The sequence below is a fragment of the Rousettus aegyptiacus genome, unplaced genomic scaffold (assembly GCF_014176215.1).
Source record: "Rousettus aegyptiacus isolate mRouAeg1 unplaced genomic scaffold, mRouAeg1.p scaffold_m13_p_18, whole genome shotgun sequence".
Taxonomy (NCBI): Eukaryota; Metazoa; Chordata; class Mammalia; order Chiroptera; family Pteropodidae; genus Rousettus; species Rousettus aegyptiacus.
In genome coordinates, this window is record NW_023416293.1 from 15,283,728 (window position 1) to 15,305,543 (window position 21,816).

Sequence of the window (21,816 nt, forward strand, 5' to 3'; positions counted from 1 at the left end):
CACGCCGCGCGCGCTGCGAAGCACATGCGGGCGAGCAGGGCAGTGACTCCCTGGCTTTAGTCAGACCAGCCGGGGAGAAGGGCCGACCCGCGGGGGCTCGAGGGGGTCGGCGAGATGAGCTCGTCGCTCTCGCCTCGTGTGCGTGTGACGATTCGATGGGGAAGTTACCGGGTACGTTGAACGCCTCTCGCTCTCCGAGCCGCTGGCTGGGCAGCCTGGGGAACTCGGTCGTCCTGAGCTGCTGTTTTCTAATCACTAAAATCGGGGCGACAACTGTACCCGTTCAGATCTTGGGAGCGTAAAACACGACGGCGCATGTGCAATGGAAGTTTGCACACGTGAAGTTTGAGCTGCCTGCGAGTCGTCCACGAGCAGAGACCGGGCGGGCGGCTCAGTGCATGTCCGGACATCGTGAGCCTCGCCCGTGAGGAGCTCTGGGGTGGCCCGGGAGGGGGGGGGGCGGGGGGCGAGGGGGAGGGTCGTTCTGAAGCACAGGTCGGGTCAGAGCTGGCTGCTCACCTGTCTCAAGGACGGACGTTCCAACACCCCATCCAGAAGCCTGTCCCCGGGCGTCTCCTGACTTTCGGGGACACATCCCCTCGCTGCCAGAGTACCCTGCCCGGCATCACAGTTACTTTGCAAAGACTTTCTCTCTGACTAGAATTGCAAAGTCCTCGAAGTCTGCTCAAGGCACTTCTGTACGGACGTCCTTCGTTCTTGCTGAGCCAAGATCCCTCCATCCCATACAGGAGCCGACAACCATACCCCCCCTCTGTCTGAATCGAACTCGTGTCTCGATGCACGTGGAGAGTCACCCTCTCAGGCAGCATTCTCGGATGCGTATGACAGGGAAAACAGGCCCCTGCCACGTGATTTCTTCTCGAAGGCGGACTCGGGTGGGTCCGTGAGGCCTTGTACACGCGCACACCCCCTCGAGGTGTTACGCTGACACACGGACCCCACGGTGGGCTCTGCCGCGCGCGGGGCGCGGTGATTCCGGTTTCCTCCTTCCCCTCATGGGATTGCGGGTGCTTCTTCTCCCTCGGCGGGGGAGATGTAGGAGAGAGGCGGTCACAGTCCCTGGGAGGGCGCAGGACAGTCCTATCCCTTTGGAATGTCTGGCCGGGGCGATCGCAGTTGTTGGGAGATGATCACAGGGCCAGTTCTTCAGGGGGCTGAAAACCAGAGGTGGCCGAGTTTCTGTGGTAGCTAAGAGGGGTCTCTAAAGAGTCTCATCGCCTGCAGGGCAGCCACGTGTCTGGACTGTGTGTTGGGGGGGGGAGTGGAAGCAGGTCAGCTCCCTCAAAGCTCTGGGGGGTCGGGGTTGGGGGGCTTTTCTGTCAGAGGGTGAGAGCAGCGGGGGGCCAGCCTGGAAGGCCGCTCCAAGCGACGGAGACGCCTTTGTCACCGGGAGGTGGCGGCGCTGCGGCAGCTGGGAAGGCCCGAACAAGGGGTTTCCTAGGGGACAATAAACAGGCCGGGGGGGCCGCCTTGCCGGGCACCTGCTGCCTGCATTCACCGCAGCCCCAGTGCAGCCACCGCCACTCCGGACTTGAGTCCGCAGGCGCTGAGGGGTCCGCCTTCCCGCTTGGCCTGCGCACGACGGTTATAACGGGGAAATCACTCTGGGTCTTTTAGATGAGGCTGCAGGGAGCTGATCAACTTGAACCTAGAAAGAAGGGCCAATATGAGTGGGGATGGGATAGTATTCGACTTAAAAGGCACAGTGTTTAAAAAAGACGGTAAAGCGAGAGTCGGGGGCTGCAGAATACAAAACTCACACACAGCCGTGTGGAGGCGCAGAGCCAAATTTTTGAGGGCCCGAAGCTTATCAAATTTGGGGGCCTTCGTTAAGAGGAAGGATAAAAAGTTAAGAATAGAAAATTAGGTACAAAAATAAATATTGATTAAAAATGAGAACCACATCACAAGCTAGAAAGTTTATAAAGACACCATAAACTTCGAGAAATCCACAAGAAAGCATTTAGCTAAACTGCCTGACGCACCCTGATAAACTATTTTTTCCTACATTTTTTGGCCGCGTGCCCCGCCCCCCAACTTGACTGAGGTGCAGCTGACGATGAAAAGTCGTATGTGTTTCGGGTGCACACTTGCTAGTCCGGCCCACCCGCAGGGTGACGCACTGACCCGCACGTCCGCCCCTCACACAGCGGCCTCGCATGTGTGTGGCGAGATCACGCGACAGCTACCCTCGTGCCCCGCGCGCGCCTCCTCGGACCCGCTACCCGCGCGCGCCTCCTCGGACCCGCTACCCGCGCGCCTCTGACCACGTCTGCAGGTCTGCAATGTCGTAACATGCTTTCCCCGAGGAGGTGAACCCTCCGCGGGGGGAACCTGCCGTGGGTGACGCCACTACCGCTGTGCGTCCCCGCAGACACAGGAGTCCACGCCAGCGCAGTTTCCCGTGGTCTCCTCCAAAACAATGCAGCCGCCTCGATGATCATGCATGCTGCGGACGGCACATTCCTGGCAGGAGGGAACTTCGTTCTGACCAGGTGTGGTCGAGACGGCCAAAACCACACTAACAAGACCATGCAGCTCGTGACGGGAAGAATGGCCAGACGAGCTTATGGCTCCATCCATCGCAAACGTCCTGTGCTGGGGGGCACAGGACGGCTCAGGCGGACGCCAGCGCGCCCGCACAGAGGGCAGCGAGAAGCAAGTCAGGCGCCTGAGGCTCGGAGCTCCACGGGGTCCCCAGTGTCAGGCGCAGGCTGGTGCCAAGTTGGCCCCCTTAAATTTTGCTGCCTTGGCACCTCCCTTACCTCACCCTAGTCCAGGCACTGTGTCAATTAACCCGAAACAAACCGCCTCCCCACCTTCGCTTGCCTTGGCTTGTTCTGTAAAATGTCCACGGCACCTCAAAGCCACTCATCAGCAGGCGAAGAGTTGAGAGGAACAGTAGACGTAACAGGTGCTCACGTGGCAAGTGAGGCGCCCCACACCTAAGCATCTGGCCTCTGGAGGACCCACGTCTGCATCCCCACCACACGGCACTTCCAAGTCGGAATTTGTCGCAAGGACTTACCTTTTCCTTTGGGTCACTGAGATCTTAGGCTCCTGAGCTGGACCGTCTGGGTTTGGACTCGGCGGCTTCCACTTCCCAGCTTGTGAGACCGGGGCTTGTGAACAGCAGGGCCGTGAATTTCTTGCCTTATGTCCGTGGGATGGGTGCACGCCATGTTAGGATTAGAGGGGCGAGTTCTCGCAGAGCACATGAAAGCTCTATGTTTATCGGTTACTGTTATTTTTATTAGTCGTAGCATCACTTTGTGGTGATATAATGTTAATAATATATAATGATATAATAAGGACTTGGGGCTAGAAAGAAATTTGCTAGTTCAGGGCCTGCCAAAGACAAAGCAACCGACGTGACATCCTTTTGCTCCCAAATGGGAATAAATTATTTTAGAAGAAAAACGCACAGGGCGGGTCGCATCTGGTCTTTAAAATGCTGCCTGTGAACAGTCGGCTTCAGACCGCGTGTCCGCAGAAGACACTTCATGTCCTCCTTGTGGGGAGCGCCGTGGCCGGCGGGGTGCCGCGCACACAGGCCCCGGCCGAGAAGGGGCGGTGGGGGGCGAGGCGGCGACAGGGCCCGCGCGCGCGGGACGCGGGACCCCGGGACCCTGGGCCGCGGGGGCGCTGCGGAGCGAGCTGCGGGCGCCGCGGGGCCCGGCGCGCCGGCGGGGGGCGCTGTGGCCGCGGCGCGGGGACCGAGGCGCGCGGCCCCGCCCCCCCCCGCCCCCGCCGCCGCCGCCGCGCCCGCCCCGCACGCGCCGCGCGGCCGGAAAGCCGGGGAGGCCGGCGCGCGGGCCGCGGTCCCCGGGGCGCGCGGAGCCGACGCGGGCGGCGGCGGCGCGGCCGGAGCCCAGCGCGCGACCCCGCGCGGCCGCCTTTGTCTGCGCGCCGTGCGGCCGGGGCGCGCGCCCCGATGCCCCCGCAGCAGCGGGGGGACCCCGCGTTCGCCGGCCGCCGCGAGGCGCCGCCCGTGCCGCCGCGCCGGGAGCGCGGGGCGCGCGGGGCGCGCGGCGTCAAGTGCGTGCTGGTCGGCGACGGCGCGGTGGGCAAGACCAGCCTGGTGGTGAGCTACACCACCAACGGGTACCCCACGGAGTACATCCCCACGGCCTTCGACAACTTCTCGGGTGAGCCCCGGGGAGAGCGGGGGGGGGCGGGACGAGCCGGGAGGGAGGTCGGGGCGCCGTGAGCCCTGGGGAGAGCGGGGGGGGGGTCGGGGCGCCCCGAGCCCCGGGAACGAGCGGGGGTGTCGGGGCGCCCTGAGCCCCGGGGAGAGCGGGGGGTGGGGGTCGGGGCGCCCCGGGGACGAGCGGGGGGCGGGGGCGGGACGAGCGGGGGGATCTGGGCGCCCAGAGCCCCGGGGACGAGCGGGGGGGGTCGGGGCGCCCCGAGCCCCGGGCCGCGGGCCGGGCCGGGTTCGGGTGGCCCGGTCACTGCGCCGCGCCGAGCGGCCGCGTCAGGCCGACTCCGCCGGCGCCGCGTCCCACCGGGAAGGTGACGCGCAGGTGCCATTACCTGTGGCCTTGAGTGTCGGTCGCTTCCTTGGGGCGGCTGCCCTCGCCAGGGGCACCCCGGCCTTAAAGAGCCGCGGGGACGGCGGGAGACCGTTGCGAAGAGCCCGACGACAGGGACAGGCTGCGGGGTCGTGCGGAGCCTGGATCCCCGCGGGGCCTCGCCGCGCCCCCGGCTCTGTTCTTGGCCTCTTTTCAGTATCTTTGCGCTGCCCAGAGCCCTCGTCTGTGGGGAGCTGTTTGCTTTGGTAGAACACAGAGATCTGGACCCTTTACCTTGATGCTTTTCAGGTCTTTTTGAAACTTCAGGAAAAATTAAAACCCGCAGAAGCTCGTCTGACACACACTCTTAAACAGGATAATGCTTCCTGACCCCTTAGGAAGTCACGGTGGCGGGGCTCGCTTTCTCCCATCAGAGGCGCCCTAGATAAAACCGTGTGGTGCTAACAGTGGGTGCCACTGTTGCTGTCCTTTGGGGGGGGGGGCGTCTCAACTGACTAGTATAAACATGGATGAACACTCTAGAAAGTTGCATTGAGACAAAACGGCTTGAGTCAAGTGGAACCCCGCAGCCTGCCCTTCGCAGGCCCTGCGGAGCTGGGCTCGCGGCCGCCGCTGTGGCGGCCCCCTCTGGGCTCCTCCGCGGCCAGGGGGAGAGATAAGCAGGGCCTGTTTTATAAACAGGACGCCGCCGGCAGCCACATGTCCCCAAAACAAGCTACGGTTTCACGATGAACCCCGAAGGCCCCAATCGTTTCCCAAGGGAAAACAGTTGTTTTTCCCACTGGTTCAAAGCTGCAGGTTGGATCCCACTCGTCTCCCTCACCCCCGGGTCGTTTTTAGGTTTTTTGAAACTAGTGTGACGGGAAAATAGATTTTCCCAGCGAGGAGGAAGGTGCGGGCCCTGCTGGGGTGCCATCGAAGGGTTCAGGGGTTCGGGGTGAACTGTCGGACCCTGAGGGTGCTGCACTCCAGCGCTCGGGCCTCCTTGTGTTCGGCGAGTCCTTGTGGACCTCGCTGGGGGACCCGGAACAGGAGCCGAAGGATTTGGAGCGAGGATGGGCAGGATCCTTTGCAAAGGGGCTAAGAGGTCCCCCCCCCCCCGACTGTCATTTCAGCTGTGGTTTCCGTGGACGGGCGGCCAGTGAGACTCCAGCTCTGTGACACGGCGGGACAGGTCAGTATGGTGTCGTTCTCACAGCTGGGGGCGGGAACAGCCTGCTCGGGGCCTCCCGGAGCCTCCCTCAGGAGCCAGGTCACTGAGGCCCCGCTGGGGGCGCCGCTCAGGGTCCCCGCTCAGGGGCTGGGGTGGCGGCGATGGCTCCGCTCTCATAAAACCGGGATTGGCCAGCTCGGCGTGGGCAGGGCGGGGGACCGGGGTCAAGAACAGCGCTTATCTCACAGGAGTTTCTGATTTTATTTACTTTCTGGTTTTTATTAAAAATGATCAATGATGCTCTGTAATCATTTCTCAAAGTAAGTCGGTCATATTTTATATCGTTTTATTAAGGGTCGACAAGCCAAATGTTTAAGAAATTTACTCAAGAAAAAAGATGGGGTTCATGTCAGCCAGTTGTTAGTGTTTCCTGCACTAAGCGTGGTGTGGCTCCCAGGGCCACCGCTGTGCCCTGAGGCGGAGGCTCTGGACAGAGCGTCCCGAGCTGGGGGCAGTGTCTGCGAGTTGTGAACACTCACTCTCGTGCGAGGAGCCAGGACCTTGCACGGGACAGCCTGCGGTGATGCGGGGACGCGGGGTGAGGCCCCGCGGAGCCTCCCCTGAAGAGCTCGGGGGCGCGTCGCCCGGTCGTCCCCCACCTGCCCCGGGGCATGATGCTCAAGGCGCCGGAGCCCCTCTCTTCTCTTGAGGCCCAGGGTGCCATCCCGAGTTTACCAAATGGCAGTCATTGAGCGTGCAGGGTTTGTTCGTTTGTTTCGTATTTCGTTAGTGTTTGTTCGTTTTACCGACACTGGGGAGCCGGCGGTGGCTAGAGTTAGAGAAAGGCAGGCGGAAGTGCCTGCTTCACTTTTTCGGGTGCTGTCATGTGACCGTTTGCTGTAAGAAGTTGGCTTCCAGTGTCCCCAAGCGCCTCATCCGAGGCTCAGCATCCAGGCCGCTCGCCTGCCCTGGGGCAGCTGACTCACAGCTTCGTTCTTGAACCTCGAGGTGAGACGAGGCCGGGCAGCGGGCAGCGTTCGTGGTGGCCACAGCGCTGCGAGTGCTCGGCCAGCCTCTGCTGCCCTGTCCTGCCCTGCCGCCGCTGCGCCCCGCCCCCTCGATCCGGGACGGAAGAGCCAAGCCCAGTCGTGGTTGCTCACCCGTAGGAGGAAGAAAAAGCAAAGCACGGGGCAGCCCAGCGCTCGGTCTTCCGAGTGCCTGGCCGGTGTTTAGAGCCAGAGCTTAATTGCTTAGTACAACGTGAGGCTATTTCCCTACTGGGGCCACATTTTCTGGCCTTGCAAGCAGGCGGAGTGGCCCCTCAGGAAGGACCGATGTCCCTACTCGTGTGAGAGGGGCGGCTTAGTGCCTGAGCGAAGACCGAGCCGAGGGTGCGGGGAGCCAAGGGCGGGTCCCCAGGGCCCCTGCGGGGAGGAGCAGAAGCCGTGCTCATCCTGGCCGCCGCTGGGCTCCGCCGTGCCCTGTCCCTCCCCTGGGCTGCACCGTGCTGGCACGCGGCGGGGCTCGGACGCGCCCCGTAACGAACGAGCGGGCGCTGGCCGGTCGCGGAGAAGACAAACCAGCTGGTGGCAGTTGTGAGAGAAACCAGGAAAGCGACGTCCATGGGAAGGTGACATCGGCTCCAGCCGCAGGACGGGTGAGCCCAGGAGGAAGACCTCGGAGCAGCTTCGAAGGAGGACGAGGGCTTTCGCCAGAAAAAATCATAGAAATGATCCCGAACCATCAAGGAAGAGTCCGACTCTCCTCGTTATGGTCTATGTAAAAGTCGGGGAGGGACGAGGACCATTTTACAAGCGTTTTCACAAGAAGTTTGCGCTTAGGGAGAAAAGGGTTTTGGTGCCAAGCTGGTGGCCTCGGCTCATTCGAAACGCCACCTCTGGTCTTCAGCGGAGTTTCCACGGAGACTCGCTGCACCTGCTGCCTGAGGCGCTCAGCATGCCGTGTGCCTGACCTCGTGGCGATGAGGCTCCTGTCTGAAGATGCGCAGGAAAGCAGCTTCGAAGACTGTTTATAAAGAGCACGCGGCCGGCAAGGGGAAGTCGCTTTTCCCCGCCGGCCAGCGTCAGCCGGTGTCGGTCCTGACCGGGCGAGGCCGGCCGTGGCGGCCGCCCCGACTCCCGAGCTGAGAGGTGCCCCCTGCCCTCGTCGCTGAGTGTGGCCCAGCCCCTGGGGCCCCCTCCTCCAGACAGACCTCCTGCGGCCCAGGGAGGTCCAGGGACTCAGCGTCCACGTGTGGCCCGGGCCGGAGAACGCAGGTGACGAGGAGCTGCTTCTGCGCCGGGGCGTAGGGAGGGTGGCGAGTGGGCTGTGGACACGCTCCGGTCGTGCTCAGGTGGAAGCCGACTGGAGACCAGGACTGAGGAGCCTCCGGCGCGGGAGAAAGGGCGGCTCTGCAGCCGGAAGCCCTTCGGCCCCTCGGCCCATGGAGCGCCTGGGAGTTCCTGTCCCCAGAGGAGCAAGAAGCCAGGAAGCAGCTCGGCCAGCACCGCGGCCCAGTGGCCTGTGTGCCGCCCACGGCCCTGCACCCCGCCCCACCCCCGCCCCGGCCAGGGAGCCAGGTCCCCGAGCCCTGTCGCAGGCCCGTCCGCAGCTGGTGGCGTGAGCTCGGCCTCCAGGTACGGCTGGCCGCGGTGGCCGCCCGCCACCCGCCAAGGCCGCTGCCCGGTCTCGGGGGGGAGCACCCTCCTTCGCGGCCTCTGCGCAGGCGGCGTTTCTCGCGTAGACTTCGGGGCGGCCCCGGCCACCGCTCGAGCTGGTGCCGAGAAGCCTGAGGGCTTGGCGTTGGACGTCCGCTTAGACTCCAGGGAAGGGCGGTGGCGCTCGGACGTGCCGTGTCCACTCCCGCGCACGGCCGCAGGCCACCCCAGAGCTGCCGGGCGCCTACCGCCCCCTCCCTCCGCTCCCAGGCCGAGGCCCGGGAGCCCCGCGACGTGTAAACAGCGCTTCGCAGTAGCCAGAGCGTGCCGCGCGAGCCACGAGGACCTGGGAGACATTTAACTTTTTCCTTCCACTGGCGCTTGGCTGTCACATTACACCTGAGGACGCTTGGCGCCCACAGACTGGGAACGAGGTGATGTGAGTTTTCGTACAAGGGGGTCCAGTGGCAGCTGAGCGTGGGACTGCGGGGGGCTCGGGGCATTCTCGGTGCAAACACCCTGGTTTGGAGACACACATTTCTACAAGAGGCAGATGAGTCTGCCTGTCCCTCAAGCCGCCGGCCCTGCTCGGTGCCTGGTGTCCAGCGAGGGTCTTTGTCCGGGACGGCTGCGGCAGTGACTGGTGGCTGGTCCACGCAGGCGCAGGCGGCTCTGACTCGTCCCAGCCAGTTCTCTGCACCTTCTCGGGGTGGAGGCCTGTGGTCCTCGCAGAGAGGGGGGAGTGGGGAGAAAGGAGAGGGAGGGGGGAGAGGGATCATAAAGCAGCAAGAAAGAAGTGTGTGGAGTAAGAAGGGGAGTGTTTTCAGCAGCATCGCAAGTGCCGCGGGGAGGCGCGGGCTCTCCGGGCTGCCGAGGACGGTGGCCCGCCGGTCCGTGTGTGGTTGGCGTGGCTCTGTGTGCCGGGAGTGCCCCAGGCGCAGGGCGCGTCTGCAGGGGGCAGGGCTGCATTCGCCAAGCGGGGCCTCTGCCGGTGGGTGGGCTCCCGGGCCGGGCTGCGGCCTCGGGTCTGCATGGACGCTGTGGCCTGAGGCTGAGGTCAGCTTCGTTTCTGAGACTCATCTGATGTGAGTCCTTTTCCTGTGCCGAGTACAAGGTCACGAGGACCGACGGAAACGCTGGGGAGACCATGGGGCCGGGAGGGGGGGTGCCGGCCCCCCGTGGTGACCGGCGGTGGCCCGCCCGCCCGCACTCCCCGCCGCCGGGGGGGTCCCGGGGCCCGCGGGACACGCACCCGGGCGGCCGCAGCTGGGGGGGCCGTGGCGGTGACTGGCTGCTTTGCCCGGTTGCAGGACGAGTTCGACAGACTCCGGCCTCTCTGCTACGCCAGCGCCGACGTGTTCCTGCTGTGCTTCAGCGTCGTCGGCCCCTCCTCCTTCCAGAACGTCGGCGAGAAGTGGGTGCCGGAGATCCGGGGCCACTGCCCCAGGGCCCCGATCATCCTGGTCGGGACCCAGTCGGATCTGCGGGAAGACGTCAAGGTGCTCATCGAGCTGGACAAGGGCAAGGAGAAGCCCGTGCCCGAGGAGGCGGCTCAGCTGTGCGCCCAGGAGGTCAAAGCCGCCTGCTACATCGAGTGCTCGGCCCTGACGCAGAAGAACCTCAAGGAGGTCTTCGACGCGGCCATCGTCACTGCCATGCAGGCCTCGGACGCCCGGCAGCAGCCGGAGGACGCTAAGCGCAGGACTCCGGACGAGACGGAAGCCCTGGCCACGTCCTGGTGGCGGAGGCACTGCTGCTTCGTGTGACGCGGCGCGGCCGCCCCGCCTGGCGCCGTGCCCGGCGGGCCCCTGCTCGTCTCGCGTTTCCTGCTGCTCGCTCGCGTGCGGGCCTGAGACTCTCAGGCGACACGTTTCTGAAGTAAGTCGAGCATTTTTCATAACTTTGGAAACAGAGCTCCGGACCTCTGGGTGGCTCCGCACCGATCGGGACAGAGACGCCTCACGCCTGGGTGTCGGGGGTGACGTTCCGCCGCGTTTCGCGTGCGGGAGGAGCCGGCCGGGCAGTTTCGGGCACACAGCCCGGCTCCGGCGAGGACATGCCTAGCTGTGAAACTCATGCGCTTTCTTCTTTAAAGGAGCAAAAATCAGGAAGGAGGAGAGACCTCCTCTGCTTGCAAAACCTCAAGCTGGTCACTTCTGTCATGTCCTCACACCTGGTCGCACACGACTTAAAAACGGCCCACAAAACGGCCCACTAGCCCCCGGCACCGTGCAGCCCAAAAGGAACATGGCCCTTTGGGCTCTGCGTTCTCGGGCCTCACGTCGGCACTGTGCGAGGTGCCGGGCGGTGCCCCCATCTTCCCCGCTGAACGGTTTGTGCTCGGACCAGGGGGCGCAGGCCATCAGGGCCCGCCGCCCGCGGCCGGGGCACTGGGCAGCCGCGCGAGCAGCACCCCAACTCCCATGGACGGCGTCCCCTCTGCAGGGTCACGGGCGGCGGTGAGTCAGCCCAAAGATGCTGTCGCACGCACACGCACACACACCCCTACACACACGCATCGCACACCCACGCACCCCCGCAGACACACAGTGCACACACACGTGCACACACAGGCTCACACACACACACTCGCACATGTGAACACACGTGTGTGGCTGCATTTGCTGCCATTCAGACTTCTGAACGGTGAATGGAGGTGTGAGGGAAACTCGGCTTCCTCTTTTTGTGGACACTTTTCTAAATAGATTTCCTTTTGATTATACCCTAGATATAATTTTAACTGTATCTTAGCGCATTTTTGAGACGATCTTACAACACAATGTGAACAGCTCTTAAAACCCGTGTTAAAATCTGTTAAAACCACCGGTCACCGTCCCTGGGACTGAGCAGGCCGGGGCCGCAGGGGCGTGGCTGTCCGCGTGGCCGCCAGCCCCGGGCGGGCGTGGGCGGGACACGGCCCCCTTGCTCAGCCGCACCTTTGCTCTTGGGCCGTTAGAAAACCAGGTGTCGGCGACACATCCCAGGGCTTCAAGGTGGCAGCTTTGGGGCTTAATCTGTGGAGAGTAAAAGTGTCACACCCGGGAGTGGCCGTTCTCTGTGACGGTCGCGCTTCGGAGACGGCAGGAGGTGGCCTGGCGCCTTGCGCTGCAGGGTCCAGCTTGCGGCGGGTGAAGCGGGGCGACCACACCGCGCCACGGGGTCCTCTGCGGAAACGGCGGGCAGAAGGCGCCTGTCTCTCTGTGGGTCCTGTGCTGTCCTTTATGTTTGAAAAAGGCCAGCTTGTGTTTTTCCATAGAAAAAGTAAAAGATTAGGTTATCCTTCAGGCTAGGGCTCCTTTTATTTGTTAGTAAATAAAATCACCTAATTTCATTGTCTAAAAACTAAAACATCGACTGTTTACTGTTTATTTTTCAATACACAGAAGTCGATATCGGTCACCACTTCCTGAGGCATTGGGTTATGACCCGAGCGAGTGAAGTAACTTCGTCTGTGGGGTTGCCCGACCAGACCCCTTGGGGTGCCCCGGGCTTGTGGCCCTGTGGGACGCCTCCCGGCCTGGTCTCCCTGCCTCAGTCTCCCCACCTGGTCTTTTATATTTAAGCAGATGTCGGGAACATGGTGCAACTTAATTCCCGAGCTAGAATACGAAGCCTGGAGGAAGCGCCACACACCTGGCCACGGGCGGGGGGTCTGGCCCCCCCGGGGGGGGGGCGCCGGGCCGCCGGGGGCGCCCTGGGGAGGAGCGCGGGGCTCAGCGCCCCGGGCTCAGCGCCCCGAGCTCTACTCCGGCGGCGTATTTTCAGCGCAGCTTGCCGTCGGCGCCAGGGCGCGAGAGAAGAGACGTTTAGGTGTGACCAACGGTTCGCCTGCGTTGGCGCGTTCCACAGCACGCACGAGGGGCGCGTCCTCGGGCGCTCCTCCACGCTGATTTCCTTGAGAAAATAGAGATTTGGGCAGAAAAGTTTTTGTGTATGTGCTTGAGTGCCGCTGTCGGAGAGACCTTTGTGAGCCGTGCCCTGGGACATGCCGGGTGGCCCGGACCCCTCCAGCGCCGGCTGGCCGGGGCGCGACCGGCCGTCCCCCCAAGCCTCCTCGCGGGGCTGGGCTTTCCCGCCTCCACGTGTGAGTGACGGTGACCCTGTCCTTGCAAATGCCGTAAGAGAGGTGGCGTACAATGAGTCCTGACGTGTTGTGTGACCATGCTTGCCTTTTCTACGAAGGACAAAGAACGTGCCCCGAGGCCTCGGGCATGCAGCTTGTCCACCGTGGGGTTTCGAGAATTCCGCCTGGCGGAAGGGCTGTGGCCCTGCGTCCCTCAGGGGTCAGGGGCAGGCTACTGTCCCTGCCCGCTGTTCTCCATCCCGGGAGGAGGCGGGACTCAGCCGCGCTGGGTGTGGCGGGGTGGGAGGCGACCTTGGAGCCGGGGGATGTGTCCCCAGTGAGAACACGCGTGTGCGCGGGGCGTGTGTCCAAGCTCTGGTGGCCGAGGGAGGCGTAGAGGTCGGGGCCGACAGCCGCACAGTGATGACCGGCAGGGCACAGGGTGCCTGTCCCAGAGCCTCACGGGCTGAGTGCGCATCTCAGGTTCGGTGGTCAGTCTTCTCATCCATCACCCAGACACACCCCTCGCCAGTGGCTCCAGGGAATGTGGCCCTGGGGACAGGCCACAGATGCCACCTGTTTCTACCCTCTGGCCTCGCATGGGCGACGTCAGGGCCGACAGCTCCTGGCATCTCGTCAGGACAGGCCTGTCCACTCTGTCCCCAGGCGCCTTTGCGGTCAGGCTACGGCCTTCATCGACACCGAGCCCCGACTCTACTGAGTCTGCTCAAGTGTCCGGAGAGGTACTCGTTAGGGTCTCTGACCTCTGGTATCTCTATCGCTAACCGTAGCGATGACCATGGAAATGCTCATTTATTCATCAAAGCTCTCGTTGGTAAAAATGCGATAAAACCACACACAAACTCTCTCTGAACCCCCAAACTTCTCCCTCCACTCAGATCCCATTCCTTCACATCCTGTCTCTCCCCCTGATCCCCTGGATCCCTAACTCTCATTCTGAATGAAACCTCAGGCCGGACCACAAACCCAGTCAGGCTGCACGCGGCTGTGAGCGCTCATTAAGGATCAAAACCAGACCGTCACTGACAAGTGGATTTCTACACGTGTATTTGATCCACACAATCTACCTCCTTTGTCGCTTTATTTCAAGATCTGAGACATGAAAATGGGGCGGGGCCGTTATGTGAGCAGTTACGTCTTTGCAGTGACCTTCGACAGTTTGTAAAACTGTCCCGTGTGTCCGGAGCTCACCCAAAGTGAGGGTCCTGTGTCAGCCGTCACCGGGCCCCGAGTCCGAATGACCTCACCTTCCTGCAAACTGACGGGGCGCTGCTGGAAGTCAAGCGTTTCTCTTTCAAAATGTAAATAATTGTTTAGGTAAAATGATGAAAAGTTTCCTTACAAAAATGTTGGTGGAGGAGACCAGGGGACAGAGAGCATTTATAAGAGGAGAAACTGTTTTGGTAAACATCGTAATATCTGAATTTTATGAACCACATTCACTTACTGAGCAAGAAAAAGATTTCATCCATTGCCCTAACCTGTCTAAATCTTCTCGATCAAGTTGCGATAAAAACGAATAAACACATCTCAGCTGCCCCCGCCTCGCCCACGGCGGGCACCGGATGGCTTGCTACCATCCTTATGTATCAGAGAGAGGAGCCAGCAGACCAGTCTGCGGGGTCCGGGGGCCTTCGGGAGTCAGTGGGAGAGCTGCTCAGCCCCCGGCGAGGTTGTCCTCGCTCCTTGCTCTCGTCTGGAGGATCAGAGCGGCCTATGAAACCCCAGTGGGGAAGTACGAGTCCAAAACGCTATTTCCGCAGCGTAAGCCAGGCCGTCACCCAGTTGAGGCTGAAAACAACAGCTGTCGATTTTTTCTTGCGACCTGCCGGTCGGCTGGGCTCAGCCGGGCAGTTCTGCTGAAGTCACATACATGCAGCTGGGAGCTCCGCTGGGATGGACCCTAGAGACCCCTGTGCCTGAGTCCAGCCCGAGTCTCGTTACAGCCTGGAGACTGGCTTTGCGAGTGTGTGTGCCCACAGAGGGTGCTCCGGGGTGCCGGGGCTTGGCAAGCCTGTGCGCGCCCAGCCTGTCGCTGTCCGTGGGTCAACGCGGGGCCCAAAGCCACGCCCGGGGACAAGGTGGCGGGGAGCTGGCGAGTACGTGAATGCTGCGGGAGTCTTACCTTGGAGGCCGCCGAGTGGGTGAATCCGGGGAAGGGTGCTCCGAGGCTGCCCGGCAGGGCACACCTGGCACACGCCCACCCGATGAAGAGAGGCGGCCACCTACACCCTCGTGCCGGCAGAGGACACAGCAGTGCAGCAGCCAGGCTCCTGCCGACGACGGGCGGGCCCCCCAACCGTGTTGCCCCAGGCGGGTCTGACTATGCGGACGGGTGCCGGGACGCGTGGAGGCCAGCTGTCCGCGGAGTCCGTCCTCTGGGGGCAGAGCGCACGCGGAAAGCAGTGAGAGCCGGCAGGGGGGGGGGCCCGGCCCGCGCCCCGCTGCCTGTCGGGCGTCGGGCTCCCCCTCTTTCTTTAGCGTGTGTCGTTGGCATGAATTGTCACACGTCGCTTCGTTCTACATTTCGCGGAAGTCGAGTCTTTTTTCCTGTGGTCGCCAACCTTTCGTCTTTCTTCGATGTGTATCTGGGTGTATTTCTTAGCAAGCTTGTCTTTTGCTTATCAATTAGTGGACATTCTTTGAATATTAGGCATTCTTAACCTTTTTCTACTGTGAGTATTGAAGATATTTTTTCCCCGTAGATTGTTGTCTGAGCTCATTTTTTTTAGTCAGAGAAAACCCCGTTATTTTTATCTGATCGAATACGCCTGGTCTCTTTGCGTGGCCATTTCCTCCCGGTCTTTCCTTCCGGGTCTCCCGGCTTGCTTACAAAGAGCCTCCATGCTAGGAGCGCACAGTCTTCTCAACTAAAAAATATTTTTTGTTCTCCTATTTTTTACTAACGTGCACTTCGGCGTCGGTATTATGTCAGTTTCGGGAGTGCGGCGTGACGAGTTCACAGTTCCGTGTCTCGCGGAGGGCTCGCCGCCCCGAGTGGTGCCCGTCTGTCCCCGCGCAGTCACGCCCAGCGGCCACGTTCGCTCTTTGTTCCTATGAGTCTGTTTTTGTTTTGTTCTGTTTGTTCGTGTGTCTTGCCTTTTTTTGATTCTGTGTGTGAGCGAGATCACGCGGTGTTTGTCTTCCTCTGACTTATTTCACTTAGCACAATACCCTCTGGTGTCATCCATGTTGCCGCAAATGACAGGATTTCACTATTTTGTATGGCTGAGTACTATCCCGTTGCACGCGGACTCACTCCGAGAGCTGGCTGCGGGCTGCGGTGGCTCCCGGTTGGGCGGCCCACGCCCAGCCACCGAGCTCCTGTCCTCTCGCCTAAGGATTTGCTTCTGAGCTCAGCCGTCAGCGGGCCAGCCAGCCCTGGCAGGCGTGGGCGTACGGGAGAGCCCACGCTCGGAGCTCTGCGCTCTGCCCTTGCTGTTTCGACTCGGTTAATAATTTTATCTTTGAATTTGAGTTTTGGGGTGAAGCCCTGTGGGATGGTGGAGCACACGCCAGTGCTTGGCGCCCGGGAGCGGGTTCCGGCAGGAGCAGTGGGCGTGTGGCCTCGTGGCGGCACCTTGGCTGGTGTCGTGGCCGGTCGGGGTAGGGGCGAGCAACTCCGACGCCCCGGATCCAGGGCCCTGGCCCGTCCTGCTCCGGAGGCTGCAGTGCCCCTGGGGCCACCCGTCTGCGGAGTTGAGGTGGTGGGCCGTGGGAAGCCGGGACGTCAGCTGGACTTCGCTGCTCCCAGCCGGGGCCTGGCACCTCTGCTCCGTGTTCATAGGGACAGAGGACTTGGCAGCGAGGCAGCGGCTTGCAGAGTCGCGGGCCGGGCCCTGAACGCCCTGCGTGTGTCCCGGCCGAGGACGCAGCACACTTAGTGGCAAATAAGGGCTGCCATGACAGGTCGAGAGAGAGGCCGTGGGCGCGGCAGACCCTGCGGAAGGGGCCAGGCCGCTGAGGGCGTCTCCGTCGTGGCTGCATGGACAGCAATTCAAACGAATTCCCCTCTAAAACACCTAATGAGTCCTTCCCCTCACTCACTCTGGTGGCCGTAGCCCACGCGGGCCACCGTGTAAGCACTGGTGTCCTCGGCTTTGTGGTTAAAGCCACCGTTCCCACCATCTCTAACCCAAACTGTTCTGGGGAAAGTATTTCGCCAAGAAACGGAAAAGACCAGGAGGAGTCAGGGAACAGTGGGGGAGGGCACGACCCCTCCAGGAAAACCGTGCGAACTCTGAGTCCGCTGACACGCTCCAGGAGTTTGAGCTGGCGGGAGTCGCCGGCCTCGCCTGCAGGCTCGCAGCACCCCGCGCGGGGTCTGGCAGAGGAAACCACGCCGTCCCCCACCCCCCCCCCCCCCGCCGTTCCGGAGCGGGCGGTGCCAGTCGCTGCTGATAAGAGCGGCCACAGCCTGACCGCCCGGCACTGGGCTCACCGCCCAGGGGGCCCGACGGCAGGGGCGTGGGGGGAGGAGGGGCAGAGCCCTGCCACGTCAGAGCCGGCCGTCTGTGGACCCACGAGCGGCCGAGGTCTCCGCGAGACCTGCCCGGCACGTGCACCTCGGACAAGGGAGGCCGACCAGTGCTGTGGTCCACGCTGTGAGTTCACGTGCACGGCCACCCACAAGCAGGACGGCGGGGAGTCCCGTAGCTCCCACACAAGGGCGCGGCCGCCTGTAGCAGACTGCAGTCCAGGGAAACCGTGCTGCCTGCAGGAGAAGGCAGCTGGTCTCTGCTAGCAGCTGCGGTTTGCATGCGGTTTTACGGGGTACAAAGTTCCCGTGACTTTCACCAAATACTGTGAAGGTTCACTGTCCTGTGTGAGGTCACTCTGAGTGGACTGCCAGACCACAGGCTTCTGCCCCGCCGTCTCCAGCCCCGGGTGGCGGTGTCCCTGGCCACAGCGCTGGGGTGTGGGGTGTGGACTCTGGGCGCAGGACTGGGCCTGGAGGGGGTACGTGGGTGCGGACTGGCCGTCGGGGGGGACGTGGGCCCGGGACTGGCCGTGGGGGGGACGTGGGCCCGGGACTGGCCGTGGGGGGGCGTGGGCCCAGGACTGGCCGCGGTTGGGGCGACGTGGGCTCAGAAGCCGTGCTGGGGGTGCTCTGAGGGGTTCGCTTCGGTTTCTGTGGTGAAGGGGGAGGGTGGGCAGCGTGCGGGGAGGGTGGTGAGCTCTGAGCGAGGCCGGGCCACAGCGTGGGGGCCGCCTCCACGCCAAGGCCACCACGGCAGGACTGAGGTCGGCCAGGCACGTGACCGCCGCGGGAACAGCCACGCTGCTGGGCTCTTGGCTGGGCCGTGCCAGGCGGCGTGGGGGAGCACACAGGCAGGGCCGGGCGAGCAGAGCCAGGCGTGACACGGCGTGCGGCAGCGGGCGCTGGCGTGTGCCGTGTGCCGGGCACCGGGCACCGACGTCACCTCGCCTCACGCGCTTGTCGTAGACGCTTTCGGCACCTGGGTTCGGTGGCCGAGGGCACAGAAGGTCGGGTCAGAGTAGTTGGAACCGTGTCCAGGCCAGGCCCTGCCTCCCCCACCCTGGAGGCTCAAGCCCCTCCTCACTGGGCAGCCAGGCCGCCCAGCCCGGGGTCCCGGGCCGGGGGTGCTGCTGGGGCCACTCGCATGGGACGTGGCTGTGGGGCCGCACTGGCCTGTCCCTCGGCGGGGGGCGTTGTGGGCAGCAGAGCCTGCCGGGGCGCGGCGTGCGCGGTGAGTGACGGTGGCCCTGACAGTGGTCCCCATGTCCCTCTGCAGACCCTGCCGGCCAGTGCGCTCCACGCTGAGGCCACCGAGTGCCGAGAGCCGCGGACGGCAGGCGGGAGGGTTCGCAGCAGTGACCAGAGATGAGGAACGGATACGTGGGGACGGGAGGGTTCCCGCCCCCCGGGGGGCCCTGCGCAGGGGTACCTGGCGGGCTCCATCCCCGCACCGGGCTGGAGAGCCCCTCTGACCACGTCAGGCCAGAGGGTGGGGCAGCTGGATGCACAGAGGGACCAGACTCACCCAGTGAGGTCGGATGCGGCAGGTGCGCGCGGACAGGGGCTCTGCATCCAGGGCGGAGCGTCGCGCACGGCGGACCCGCCTTCGGGCTGGGCCGACGCGCTGGGCCGCGGGGTCTCGGCGCCCGCGCTGGCGGCCTCGGGGGGCCAGGGGGCCGCGCACCGCACTAGGGCGGAGCGTCGCGCACGGCGGACCCGCCTTCGGGCTGGGCCGACGCGCTGGGCCGCGGGGTCTCGGCGCCCGCGCTGGCGGCCTCGGGGGGCCAGGGGGCCGCGCACCGCACCGGGCTGGTGGCCCCGCCTCTCCAGTCCCGGCGAGCAGACCTCGGAAGGGAGGCAGTTCACACTGTCTACAGGCGCAGTGCCCCGGTCCCCTGCCCCGCCGGCTGCTCCATCCCCCGCTCGCCCCGCTGACGCCTCACGTGGGCGGCCACGAGGCCCCACACCGCCTCTGCGGCGCTGCCAGGTCCCCTGGGGCTGGAAGAGCCGGCCTCGCCGCAGGAGGACCCGAGGCCTCACTGGTCTGCAGGCTCCTGAGCCAGATGGGGCCCGAGGCGGGGACAGGCGGGGACGACGGCCCCTGAGCCGAGCGTGGCTTCATCTCCTCCGCGTGCACCGCCCGGCCGGGCAGGCTGTCGCATCTCCCCGCCTGGTTCCCAGAAACGTCTCCCTGCAGGACGGCTGGGGACCCAGCGTGGTCTCCCCTCCCGCTGACTCTGGTCACGGTGCCCCGAGGGGCTCAGCGGGTGCTGGCGGGGCCGTCCCCTGACACGTGGGCCCGCCAGCCTGGGCCACTGCCCCTCGCCCACCCCTGATCAGAACTTTGGGCCGTTTACTGAGGTGCAGCAGGTCAGAGGCCACTGGATTTCTTCAGAAATGAAGAAAGTGCAGTTTTTAAACGGCCGCGGCCCAGGGCTGCCCCCTCGGACAGGCCGTGCTGAGGCCCGTGGGCCACGGGCCTGGCCCCTCGCAGAAGGCTGCGGAGAGAGGCAGAGACGCCCCGGCGTCGGGGAGGGGGGGGCCGCTGGCCGGCACCCTCTCCTCCCTTCTCTTTGCTGATCACCGACCATCAGTGTTTCCGGAATTTTATACTTTCTTTTCATCTTTATTTTTCCTGCAAAAAACACAGAAGTTGCCAAAGTGTCCGATGATAAACGCCTGGGAGTCTGCTTCCCTTTCTCCCTGCCCAGCAGACAAGGGACTGTCCCCTCCCTGTGTCTGGCTTTGCCGGGAAGAAGTGTCGATTAGCTGTTCTCTCTGAGTTCACGTATGGTTCCAAAATGTTAACATATAAACCCTAGTGGATTGCGACTTCGGATGTCTCTGCCAAATTTTCTTAGCAAATTCTCAACTCCTGGGACTCGATGAGCTTGTGTTCATCACTACAGGCTTAAGAATGACAGAAAACTGTGTTCTTCGGGGACCTTTAGGATCGCCATGTAGTAAGGACGCGAGTTTCTTAAAACCAGTAGGGTAGGCAGCGCGGGCTTTATCTTGAAGTGAAGCCGTCGCTCAGCTTAGATGACGAGGAAAACGGCGGGCGCGAGGCGCCCCACTTCGGAATACCTTGCCGCTCTGGAAAGAGAGGGACCACGCCTGGGACTGTCTCATTGCCCACCAAACGTTGGCAGTTCTGTCTTCAGAGTCTCTTACCCTGTCCGGCCCCGCCGACGGCCCCGGAGCCCACGTCTGAGAGGGAGTGCAGTGTCCGGCCCCTGCCTGGTCGGCCTGCCCTGTCCCCCACCGCCGGCCAGTGTTGGGAGCCGACGGAGAAGCCTCCACGGTGTCCCCGGCCCAGATTCATTCTCTCACTTGAGGCTTCGGAGCTCGATGTGGCACCAACTGCCATGCAGGACGCGGGTTTCTCGAGTCTGTTGCGATCTTGCTCAGGCGCAACTGTTGGACCCAAATAAACCCTCATAGATGTTTTCTCCAGGTTTGGACATTCGTCGCATCAACGGTGAAGGGGGCCCATGTTTGGGCACGCCACATGTGTTTTGGGATAGTGGCTTTTTTGAGGGATAGAACTTGAGAAGAGTTTGTCACCTCCCCTTTCCTGCCTAGAGATTCAGGCAGAAACACCTGCTCAGGAAGGGCCCCGGCAGGTCACCTCAGCGTGTACCGGACAGACAGGAAGGGTCCAGCAGGGCCCGGTCCTTTCCCCTGGCCAGGGATCCCGGGGTGCTGAGTGGGCATCTGCTGGGCACTTCGCTCTTGGCTGGCGGCCTGGGAGCTGAGCCCCCTGAGCTCCAGGACGGCATGTAAGGATGGGGAGGGTCTCACGATGTCCCCAAATGGACATCTGTATGATAGACTTTGGACATGTTTCTGCCATTAGTCTGTCTCTGTTAATTTGACTATTGGCCCAGCTGGAGGAACTCAGCAGGCGGGAGAGAAGTTGTTTTTTTCACACCTCCACAGTGAGCTGTGTGCCCTGCCAAGCGGTTTTCAGTCATGGGCCCCGTGGCCGTGTGACTGTGAGACTTACCTGTGTGCCTGAAAGTCCCCTGCCTGCCTCCAGTTTGAACCCCAAACAATTGCAGGCAAGAGGTTCTGGGCTCGAAAAGGCCACCCCCCCCCCACGACCCCCCGCAGGTTATATTTGGAGAAATGTCATTCGAGAGAAATAGCAGCAAGAAAGACCCTGTCGTCTCAGGAGCGCGTCTCTGGCGACGTCCTTGGGCGTTGTCAGGAGGCGGGGACGCCGCGAGCTGCGTGTGGCCAGGGGAATCTGGGCCGGAGGGAGCGGGGACCGCAGCGCACACGGGTGGGGGGGGGGGCGAGCGCACACGGGGCGAGCGCACACGGGGACCGCAGCGCACACGGGGCGAGCGCACACGGGGCGAGCGCACACGGGGCGAGCGCACACGGGGACCGCAGCGCACACGGGGCGCGCGCACACGGGGCGAGCGCACACGGGGCGAGCACACACGGGGACCGCAGCGCACACGGGGCGAGCGCACACGGGGCGAGCGCACACGGGGCGAGCGCACGGGGACCGCAGCGCACACAGGGCCCGCAGCGCACACGGGGCGAGCGCACACGGGGCGAGCGCACACGGGGCGCCGCGGCATGGCCGTGGCCGAGCGGCTTGGGGGCACAGGGCCAGGGGCGACCGTGCAGGAAGAATCGCGCCCAAGCCAGGAGCACAGCGCGGCGGCGGCTCGGGCCCCAGGCCTGCGGGGACGGGAGGGCTGGGTGCCCGGGTGTCAGGGAGGGTCCGTTCTGCTCGCGCTGGTGGTCGGCGCCTCTGCGGGTCGAATCGCTCGCCTCCAGGGTTCGACCCGCTGTCATCCCTTTAAAGGGTCAGCGGGGCTTCGCTGGGGGCCCTGTGCTTTATTCTGGGCGCCGTTTCTGGATGCCTG

General features: G+C 63.5%; 1 protein-coding gene across 1 annotated transcript; it reads left to right on the plus strand.

Annotated features, from left to right (window-relative positions):
* The first annotated feature begins 3,909 nt into the window (after positions 1–3,909).
* Positions 3,910–11,714, plus strand: RHOU (ras homolog family member U). The gene is made up of 3 exons (XM_016163358.2): positions 3,910–4,169; positions 5,672–5,730; positions 9,677–11,714. The coding sequence occupies exons 1-3, from the start codon at positions 3,956–3,958 to the stop codon at positions 10,130–10,132; spliced, it is 729 nt and encodes a 242-aa protein (XP_016018844.2). The 5' UTR covers positions 3,910–3,955; the 3' UTR covers positions 10,133–11,714.
* Positions 11,715–21,816: the final 10,102 nt, after the last annotated feature.